The following is a 10,382-nucleotide window of genomic DNA, read 5'->3' on the forward strand; positions in this document are numbered from 1 at the left end:
CAGCCTGCGGCCGGCCGGGCAGGCGCCCTCCCGCACCTCGGGCTGCCAGGCTCCCCCCTGCTCACCCCCGGCCACCACTGTGACACCAGCTGTTTAAATAATTTAGTTGCAAAATATATGTATGTATTTATATATATATATATAACAGCCTGTGCCTGTGTGTTCCTGGGGCAACACTTTTTAAGGCAAAATGGGGCAGAAGGAGCTGGGGTTGTGGCTGCGTGCCCCACGAATGGCCCCAGGCCGACCCAAAGACCGTGGGCAGTGCCTGGGAGCCTCTCCCCCTCGCCCCCTCCGGCTCCCCAGGCACGGGAGGACCCCACGGGGACACAAGGGGTTGGCTCATCCGCGATCGGAGGTAACCTGGGCTGGGAGCTGGGTCCCTTAGGGGGTGACAGGGTCTTAAGCCCAGCCTGGCTCCCCGTCAGGGACATGGCAGCGCAGGGAGGAAGGCTCCATGGAGACGAGAGAGCGAAGGGAGGTGGGCAGAGGGTCCTGGCTGGCGTGAGCCAAGGGAGCAAGATGGTGGAGCTGGAGGGGCATTCTGTCCCTTGGGCCACCCTGATGTTTCCACAGTGCCTGCTGGGTCCCAAGAGGGCCCATTCCTCCAGCCCTGTGGTGCCCCTGTGCCCCCCTGCCCTGCTCAGTTCTCTGTGGGCTGTCCTGCTGGCGGTGACGTGGCCGTGGGGCTCCTTTCTCCCACAGGCAGCGGCTTCCCCTCGTCTGGGGCACAGTCCATGGCAGCCTCCACCTCGGCTTCGCCAGCGGGAGGCTTTGGGGACAATGGGGCATCTCGGCTGTGGCGGCGTGCCGGCTGGGGAGGGAGCGGCGGTGGGACGGAGGGGGCTCGGCTGGGCGCCCCAGCCATCCGTCGTGGCCGGGCTTTGGGGCTCGCTGTGTGCTCGGGGGCCGCCGGGCCCGGAGCCGTGCTCCGAGGCTGGGCCACGGGCGGTGGTGGCATGGTGGGTCGGGCTGGAGCTGGGCGCTTGCCTGGAAAAGAAAGCCGGGGTGGGCTGGGGTCCCCTCTGCCAGGGTCTCTCCCCGGGGCAGAGGGAGCTGCGGTGCCAGCCATCGGTCAGGCAGGGGGCTGCAGGCAGATTGACAGACAAGCTGCCCCTTGTCCAGCTCCCATACTGTAGACCCAAGCGCACACCAGCTTTTGGAGGCTTTTCCCACCCTCTTTGCTTCACAAGGGGCCACGAGCTTTGACACCTCTTTACGGGTGGTGTTCACCTAACACTGGAGGACGGGCCATGTCCATCCCTGCGGTGCCACCTCGGCTGGGGATGGAGCATGCAATCAGGGGCCAGATCCTGGCCGTGCTGCCCTAGCCAGAGGCCCTTCCTCTCGTTTGGTGGCAGTGATGTCCCCAGCACCCTTTCGTGTGGAGAATGGCAGGATGAAGGCAAAGCAGAGGGGGTGGGCTTGGGGAGGTATCATCTCCCAAGAACTGTGCCGTCTGGGGCTCACTAACCTTTGCGGGCAGTGTCATCGGTCATCTGAGGAGCTGGTGGCCCTGCAGCTTCGGAAGACGGTCTGGTCACCGGTGGGGATGCCGGCTGGGACCCGGCCTCAGGGTCCCTCAAGGTACTGTGCAGAGAATGGGGCAAGTCAGCCTTTGGTCGGGCATGGTGGTCCTGGCTGTGAGGCACCTCACATCCATCTGGCAAGGATACGGCCCATGATGTGGGGTGGGATGAGGGGAGGACATGGGGAGAGCTGGGACAGCCAGAGCTCCCAGCTTCCACCCGACTTACGCCTCTCCATCTGAGAGAGCGGGGCTGCTGGCCAGAGGGGGCTCAGGGGATGGCTCTTCCACTGAGGTGGCCTCGCCAAGTCCACTGTTTGCAGGTGGTGTGAACATGCCTGAGACGTTGAAATCTATGTCTGGGTGGAGAGCAAGGAGGAGACACCCCGTGAGGTAGCATTTGCCATGCAGATCTTCCCCCGGTGACCCCACAGTGGGGAACCGGAGCAGCCCCCCACTTTCCTCCTCCTGGGGACGGAGAAATGTCCCTTTCCCTTCCCCACCCTTCACTCTGCTGCAGCCCCCCCCGAGGGAGGCCCTAGCCCTACCTCCAGGGAAGAGGGTGTCCGCGTTCTGGATGAGGGCTTCCACCACGCCCACCACCTGGATGGAGGAGACGGAGGCCAAGTCCAGTTGCACAGGGTCTCTGAGAGACAGGGGTGGGGGAGGCATCAGAAAAGGGTTTTGGGGGACATTAACCCGTTTGGTGTTCATTCCTGAGGGGGGCAGAACCCAAAGGGAAGACAGCCAAGGGGGTGGGAGAGTGGGAGGTGGCCTTGTTCCCTGTTCCAGAAACCTCAGTTTGGTGCTGGAGGCCAACGGTGTTGGAGGCCATCCATGTCACAAGTGCTTTGGGTCTCAGCCTCTTCCTCTGCTACTTTACAGAGTGGCTAAGCAGACATGGGCTTAGTGAGGGGACGTGCCGCTTGGGGAGTGCGTGTACATGGGAGACTTGAGGACAGAAGAGGTGCTTTAGACCAGCCTGAAGGCCTCAGGGTCAGCCTTTCCCATGGCATTAGCGCTCAGGACACACTGAGCTGGTTCCCACCCCTCCGAACCAGCCCTTACCCTGTGCTCTGCTGCGTCCACAGCAGGTTGGGGCCCAGCACAATGGCGATGTTGCTGGGGGTCATTTTATTCACCTCCTGGTGCTCGGCCAGCTTGGCTAAAAACTTGATCAGATATCTGTGGGGTAAAAAGAGAGTGAGGGAGCAGTAAGGACGGATCTGGGGAGGGAACAGCTGCCCCCGGTGATTGCTTGGGGCTGAAGAAGCCCCATCCCTGCAAAACACCTCAGATTGTTGTAGCTCTCCTGGGGCAGGCGGCTGCAGGTGTCTTGCAGGCTCTGTACGCGGCCGTCAACGTCCTTTAAGCTGCGAGAGAGAAGAAGGAGGAATGGAGAGCTCAGCCCGCTCCCTACGGCAGAGAGGGACACGGCGTGCAAGGGAGGGAGGCCAGCATCCTCTGCCCCGTGTGGGGATGCAGATGCCCTGCTGCTGCCCAGGCATTGACAAAATTGCGCCCCAAAGGCTCAAAGGGATTTAATGTGACACGAATATAGCTTGTCGGTGGGCCTGGAGGGGGAGGGCATTGCCTTGCCACAAGCAACAACCCTATTTCACCAGCACTACGGGGATCAATGGCGCTGAGCTGATGCCTTTAGAAAAGTTGCTCTCCCTCTTCCCCCAGGCTTTTTACTGTGCCTCCTCTGCCACCTCGTTCACCCTGAAAGCAAGAGGCCAAGCTGGGCTAGTGGCCCGGTGAGGTGTGGCTGACACCATTGAGGCTGAGCGGGTCTTCATAGGCTAAGCTTTTCTTGCAATCAAAAAGGCTGCAGCCTTCTCCCTTGCCCTGACATGTTTGTTTATTGCTATTCTCTGAGATTTTGGGCCATCTGGATTTCTGCTGAGCATGGGACAGACCACGCACTTTGTCCTTATCTCCCCATGTGGCGAACGAGGCTGAGCAGCCCTGCTCTGAGTGCTGGGAGGGATGAGGGAGGGTGGCAGGGGGCCTTTTTGAGCCCCACCAGGCTTTTCCACCCCAATGCCCAGACCCACCTGGCCACTTTGACCCATTCGTTGTAGAGCTCGAAGGTCATCAAAGGCTGGGGCAGCTCCCGCAGGTAGGATTTCAGCGCACCTGGGAGGGGAGGGGGAGCGGCGGGGGTGACGGTGTTTGGGGGACGGCAGGCACTGCCCAATTGTGTCCCCCCATCCCACCTCTCTGGCACCCACCAGCCACGGCGTGGGGGTCAGAGTAAAACTCCTCCAGGGCGTTGGAGCCGCTGGCCAAGCTGCTCTTCAGCTTCCTTAGTACGGAGGCGCCTGCCGCCAGCCGGAAGAGTCCCTGGGCATGGGGTGAAAAGGAAAGGGATGCGGGGACAGCTGCATTTTGGGGGAGGGGGGGGGAGGGGGGTCAGGAGCGCTGCCCACCTCCTCCCTCATGCCAGAGGCCAGCAGCATCATGACACAGGCTTCGATGGGCAGCGCGATCTCCCGGCCCAAACTCTTGAGGTGCGTCTCTAGGGGCACTCCATAGTACCCTGCCACCGGAGTGTCTGCAGTGAAGGAGGGCTCTGGAAGAGGGAGGTGAATGTTGTGAGGGATGGCGGCCCCCAGGGCCATCCAGCATCTAGCCACTGCAGCACCTTGCTCCTAGCCGGGGCTGGCTGAGTGGAGGCAGAAGCAGGGCAGGGCAGCATCCCCAGCCCACCTCGGGCTGCGATTCCCATCCCACCAGCCCAACGTGGGAGGCAGCTGCAGGCGCAAAGAGGGAAAAATCGCCTTTCTGGCCACTCTCGCATCCTCCGGGCTCAGCTGCAGCCCTCCCCGGGCCACATGGAAAGCTAGCGGGTACCTGTCTGGCTGTGGCTTTCCTTCAGCTCTGCTAGAGCCGAGTCCAGCGATCCCAGGGACTGCCGGTGGTACTGGGCTTGGATTTCCAGCAGCTGCCGCACAGGGGACAGACAAACAGCATTCAGTTCGGCACTGGCCTCTCTTGGAGAGACCCCCGGGACACTGCACCCGCATGGAGACAGGGCAAAGGGGGAGCTGCAAGGGAAACCCCCGCTGGGGCCTGTGGGACCTTGACTATAGTGAAGAGTAGAGAGCAAACTGGAGAGGGAGGGTCGTTAGGACAAGCCCCTCTGTGTGCAGTTGGTGCTAGTGGTGGCGTTAACCACAGTGCGTGGAGCAAGGCCAACTTTGAGCATCTTCAGGTGCCTGGGGCTGTTTCCTGCCATGGCTGGAGGTCTTGGTGTGGACAGGGACAAGGTTGGGCTCAGACATACCCCAGGAGATGTTCACACACTGAGGAGGAGTGCGAGAGAGGACTTACTCTAATGAAGTAGCTGGCATAGCTGTCCTCTTTGGTGGAGAAGTGGTAGAGATCAGCCATGTACTCGTCCTGGGAAGGGAGACACAGAGAAGAGCACCTTCCAACCTTCCACCTCCTCCCTGGCACCCAAGGAAGAGGGGAACCTTCACAAAGCCCCCTTATCCAGGCCATGAATTGCCCAGACAGGATCTGTGGGATATGGTGGTGAGGCAGGCTTGGACCGTGTGGGCATTCCTCCTTGCCTCGCTATCCCATTCGGGTAGTGGCAGCGACCTGCTGTACAATCAGGGTCCTGGCACAAGTGGTGCACCTCCAGCTCTGGTGAGCCCATGGGCTCTGCCAAACAAGGCACAGGGCTTTTCAGAGAAACAGGGCAGAAGTGGAGAAAACTGATGTCAAAGTCCCCTGCCACCCAGCACAGACCCCAACTCAGTTGGCTCCCAGCCCAGGGGGACCCCATAAGCTCCCTGCTTCAGTCCCCGGAGCCTCTTCTCTGCAGCCACTTGTGCTTTGAATCCTTTACTCTTCTTCTCCCCTGTGCTTGGGGAATCTCCCTAGTTCTGTTCCTTGAGGGACCAGTTTGCTGGCAGGACATGTTGGGTGCCTGCATCTGTCTTGGCACGGTGGCCACCTTGGATGGAGCCGCTGGAGGGGAGCAGGTCTCCAGCCCCAGAGCTGCCCCATGGGGGAGAGTGAGTGATGTTCTCACCTTGCACTGTTCCACCTTCCTCTTCACCTCCTCCTCCTCTTCCTTCAAGATCTCCAGCTTGTTGGCAGCAGAAGATGCCCCCGGGCCAGCACCAGTGCCAGCACTATTACTGGAGCTCTTGGCAGCTTGGTTCAGCCTTTGGGGTGGGAGAGAAGAGGCACACCCACAGCCTCAGTGCCAGAGTGGGACCAGTGTGCAGAAGGGGTATGTGAACTGCGAGGGGGATGGCAAGTCACAGTGCTACTCTGCGGTGGTTTTCCTAGACCAGTGCCTCTCACTTCCATCACCCAGAGGAAGATGCTGCCACACCAGTGGGTCAAGATGGGGAGCACTCAGCTGCCTGAAACACTTGGGGTCTGCAGAACCCTTCCCAAACCACGTTCCTGAGATGTTGACTCTTGTCCTCCCTCCAGTCAGAGATAAGGCAGTGTGGAAACGAGCCATCAGCGACCCACAGCTAAGTGCCAGGGCACTTTGATGCCTTCGGCAACAGCACTGCCCTTCTCTCTTGTGCCACGGAGCCAGTGGCTCAGCCCAGAGTGGGATGTACCCACAGAGAGGGGCTGGCTGGGCACTCCTGAAGAGCTGTTGCCTTTTCAACTTCTCCCCCAGCCCTGGGAAATTTGCTTCCTAGGGCAGTCATCTTCCTCTCTCCCCAACCTGGCTGGGGGCTGTACCCCATGTGCCCTGCACCCTGCCTTCAGCCACAGTGTGCCCCATACCGGCTCTTGATGGTGTTCCAGTCAGAGATCAACTTCTGGAGGGTCTTCTTGCGCTTCAGGATGATGGGAAGCTCCTCCTGTGGGAGAGAGGGGCCAGAGGGAGTTGCAGAGGCTTGGGGATGTGGGAAGGGGAGGTAAGATGGGAGAGTGGAGCCGGGTGGGCAGTCAGGGCTACCTCACTGAGCTTGTTGAGCGGCTGCAGGACATCATGCTCCAGGGCAATCTCGAACTCAGCCAGGATTTTGGCCAGTGAGCTCTGTATGCAGCAGCCCATCTCCAGGGCTTTCCTGTTCGTGGAACAGCGATGAAATGACTGTGGGCTAGAGCCATGCCACCTTCTGACCCAACACCCCCCACCATACCCATACCCATGTGGGACCCTGAGCCAGGCCCTGGCCCCCTCTGCAATTGAAGGCTGAAGGCGCTGGCTGTTCCTTCTCCTCCTGTGACCAACATTGTCTCTGAGGAAAGGGTTTGACAGCTCAGCTTGGCTGTGGGAGCCCCTGAGCCAAGATAGTGGCTCTTCCAGGGTCTGACATCTTTTGGGGTCGCCCCCAGCCCTTTCTCCCACTGGCACTTACCCGAGGCTGGAATCTGTGTCCAGTTCCTTGAAGCTCTCGGCCATTGTCGTGGACAGAGCCATCAAGGGCAGCTTCTTCTGCACAGAGCCAAGGAAATCGGGAAAGGGATGGTGAACTGGCATGTGGCAGCTCCCTCCCTGTGAAGCGTGCCACCATGGCATGGGAGCAAGTGTCCAAATCCTGTGCTGGGTCCCCACATCTTCCCCTGGCCCACCCAGCTCCATTGGCTGGACGCGCACAACTGGGCTTCGGAGGGTTATTCAACACAAAGACATCGTCTCTGTCTCAGAAGGCCTCAAGTTAGTGATGGCTGGGAGGGTTGCCCTGCTCTGCTCTATCTGGGCACGTGCTGGTGGCCACTGCTGGATATGGGACCCGGGCTGGGCTTTAGGCCACCCTTCAGCAAAGCCTGCAAAGCAGGGGCCTGGCGACCCCTTTGCTGGCGGGGGACAGAGCTGGGGTGAACACAGGCTGCAGAGGGAGGACTCTACTCACCACTCGCTTGTCCATCTCGGAGCCACATTGCCCCTGCAAGCAGGCTTGGAGTCTCTTGGACACACTGTGAGCCGCTCGCTTGGCCGGTTCGATCCTCTGCTCGATCTGGGGGCGGAAAGATGGGACTGGGGAAGCCCTTTCACCAACTGTGGGCACCCAGAGGCCATCTCGCCACCACCCAGCTCTGGACCCAGCTCTGAGCCCACCCAGCATCCCGCCACAGCCTGAGAGCATCCCCAGTCCAGGGAAAAGGGAGCACAGCTTCTGGTCAGGATTCATCTCTCTGTGAGCAGATGGCAAAGCCCTTTACCGTGGCAGGAACCATTCCCTTAACGCTGTGGTCTTGGAGTTGCCCTCCGGCACGCTGGCTGATGCCAGCCCCGTGACTTGGACGTGCCGGCAGGGCAAATCACAGGCAGGAACGGGGGCAGGTTCCCACACCCAGGCACAAGCAGGCACACGCCTGCCGGCCCAGCCCGTGCCTCACCTGCAGCAAATCTTCCGGCAGGAGCTCGGTTGCTTCTTGGGCTCTGCGGAGGAAGGAGAAAGAGCCATCAGCAGATGGGGGTGACCTCCACCCAGCCTCCTTGGGATGGCAGCTCCTTATGTGTCCCACCCACCTCTCTTTGGGCTCCAGGAAGCAGGAGATGCTGGCTATGACCTGGACCATCATTCACAAGGCTATGGGCAGAATGAGCCCAGGGGGACGAGAACAGCAGGAGCAGGGCAAGGCAGCCAGCCTTGCTGGCTGGTGGACACTCCATCAGACAGGGCTTCCAGTTCAGAGCACCACAGTCAAAACGTCCAGATGTGGACAGTTTTTTGGAGACAGGGTGCCTAGAGCGGAGCCATGACAGGGGTGGGACATTTGCTGGTGAAACCTTCTACCCCCCGCCGCCTGCCTCTCCCTTGAAGGTGAATCCAGGGCAGTGCTATTGGAGCCCGGCATGCATCTTTGCAGGCCAGGGTAGCTGCTGGCTGTGGGGTCACCAGCGCCGGAGCAAGGATATCTTTGTGGTCAAGCTGGGAACTGAGACCAACACCAGCCCCTCCAGATACGCCTACATGAAACCAGCTTTCTGCTTGTTTTTGCAACAGATATTAGGAGCTAATCTGGCAAAGGAAACTTTCAGTTTGCAGCAAATTCTGCTCAAAACCAAGTTCAAAACCCACCAGCCGCCATCACCACCAAACCTCCCTGATACCTCCCGTAGAGGAAACCTCATTTCACGGCCCGCTGCCATTGCTGTGCCCTGGGAACCCCGTTTGCTCTCCCTCTGCTGCTGCTTTTTCCCCAGTTCATGTTTATCTCTTTTCACCGCCCGCCAGAGCCGACACGGGACGAGGCTGTGGAGCCGCAGGAAACGGAGGCGGCTTGGTTGAAGGCAAGCAAAATCACGTGAGATTGTGGCCTGCAGAGGAGAGGCTCTGCAGCGGGTGAAGAGCTTGCTCTTGGGCTGCACAAGCTGCTTGAGACCTCCTGCCTCCCCGGCATTAAACGAAAGGGAGGCGCATCCAACGTGGAGATGAGACATCTTGAGGGAGGAGGGATTGGAAAGGGGATCATGTTCCCCTCTGGGGAATGCAAAAAGAGCAAGAGGCCACCAGGATGTAGGAGCTGCTTCCCTGTGGCCGGTCTGCTGGGCTGGCTGAAGGACCCCAGTGGTTTAGGGGACATGGTTGGTGCTGCTTGGCCTCCCAGCGCTGAGTAACCCGTGGAGGTGGCTGTAGAAGAGAGGGAGCGAGGGGGCTGGGAAGGGAGGGCCCAGCCCTGCAATTTCAGTTCTGGGTTTTGCAAGGGGAGAGCTTTGGAAAGCCGAAGAGAAAAATAAGGAAGCGATGGAGGTAGGATGGGGCCAGAGAGATTTGTGTGAAGCCATAAGTCCTCCGAGGATCGCCTGTCCTCTCCTCGAAGGGCATCCTGGGACTCCCGGACTGCTGGGCTGGCTAGAGCTATGTAGGACATCTGGCTCCTGTGAGGCACCCTGGGCTTTGCTTAGCTGCTAACACCCTCCTGGTCACTGCACAGCAAAGGGCATGTGGCTGGAAGGTCCCTTTCCATTGCACTCACATCCTGGGGAAGCCAAGCTCTGGAAAGGCCCGTTTCCAGGTGGACACAGCATCTGTGGGCCCTGGGAGAGGTAGCCGGGCTTGGGGATCATGTCTCTGCTGAGCAGCACCAGTGCAGCCTTCCCACTACCCTACCAGCACCGGGGAGCCGGGGAGCCACAGCCCCTCAGCTTATGCTGAAGATGCTCTAAACCCCGGGTTGTTCCCCCTTTCCCCTGGCCACCGGCCCCAGAAGGTCAGTCTAGCCCTGGCGCAAGCCCTCCAGGACCCGAATCCCGCTCCCTCCCAACCCTCCGGCACAGGTAGTGGAGAAGTCCTTACCGGCTGGTGATGTTGGGATGGGACAGCTGCTGCCGCATCCGATTAAACTGCCTCTTCATCATCTTGAGAGCTGGGAGGAGACCACGAGAGCTGCTCCACTTGGCTGTGCCTGCTCAGCACCCCTCAGCAACACTTGGCATCGGACGCCGGCAGCCCCTCGGCTCCCCAGAGCCGCTCTGCCCCTTGCTTTTCCAGGAGAACCTCTCCCTCCGTACTCCTCTCCTTCCTCCTTCCCCCTTTTTCTGCCTCTCCGGCTGGTCCCCTCCCTCGTCCCTCCCTGGGGATGCCCTGCCTGCTTTCTCTTCCCCTCCTTCAGACTCCCTTCTCTCCTTCCCTCTCTTTTGCTGAGCTTCCTTCCTCCTCCGGCCGCCCCTTCGCCGCAGATCAGGTAAGAGCAGTTCAGGGCTCCTGCTCCTCTCTGTGTTCCTGTCACCACCCCACAAGTATAAATAACTTCAGCCCAGCCTTAAAGGGGAAATATTATTACAGCAAACACGTAACAAGGCAGGACAAGCACACGCTGCTGCCGAGCCCGAGCGAAGGGCCCACGCTCTCTTTCTTGCTCTCTCTCTCAGCTGGGGTGGTTGTGTGTCCCCCCCCTTCCTCCCCCTGCCCAC

The 10,382-nt window shown here is 60.1% G+C and overlaps 1 protein-coding gene across 1 annotated transcript; it reads right to left on the reverse strand.

Moving 5' to 3' along the window:
• Positions 1–643: 643 nt before the first annotated feature.
• On the reverse strand, positions 644–9,827 carry SH3BP1 (SH3-domain binding protein 1). The gene is made up of 18 exons (XM_009881902.1): positions 9,766–9,827; positions 7,862–7,904; positions 7,375–7,479; positions 6,880–6,956; positions 6,474–6,585; positions 6,299–6,375; positions 5,577–5,712; positions 4,868–4,936; positions 4,388–4,478; positions 3,964–4,106; positions 3,766–3,877; positions 3,589–3,670; positions 2,821–2,901; positions 2,597–2,713; positions 2,077–2,174; positions 1,758–1,887; positions 1,475–1,590; positions 644–990 (listed from the first exon to the last, which is right to left on the reverse strand). The coding sequence occupies exons 1-18, from the start codon at positions 9,825–9,827 to the stop codon at positions 644–646; spliced, it is 1,998 nt and encodes a 665-aa protein (XP_009880204.1).
• Positions 9,828–10,382: the final 555 nt, after the last annotated feature.

This window comes from Charadrius vociferus, unplaced genomic scaffold (genome assembly GCF_000708025.1).
Source record: "Charadrius vociferus isolate BGI_N301 unplaced genomic scaffold, ASM70802v2 scaffold413, whole genome shotgun sequence".
Lineage (NCBI taxonomy): Eukaryota > Metazoa > Chordata > Aves > Charadriiformes > Charadriidae > Charadrius > Charadrius vociferus.

What these genes read in the sequence shown, in the direction of transcription:
- SH3BP1 (XM_009881902.1), bottom strand. Translation starts at nt 9,827, where the DNA reads ATGATGAAGAGGCAGTTTAATCGGATGCGGCAGCAGCTGTCCCATCCC. An exon ending in GGAAGGTGGAACAGTGCAAG is followed by an intron (nt 4,937 to 5,576) that starts GTGAGAACATCA and finishes CTCCCTTCCCAG; the next exon opens with GACGAGTACATGGCTGATCT. An exon ending in TGGACGCAGCAGAGCACAGG is followed by an intron (nt 2,175 to 2,596) that starts GTAAGGGCTGGT and finishes CCTGTCTCTCAG; the next exon opens with AGACCCTGTGCAACTGGACT.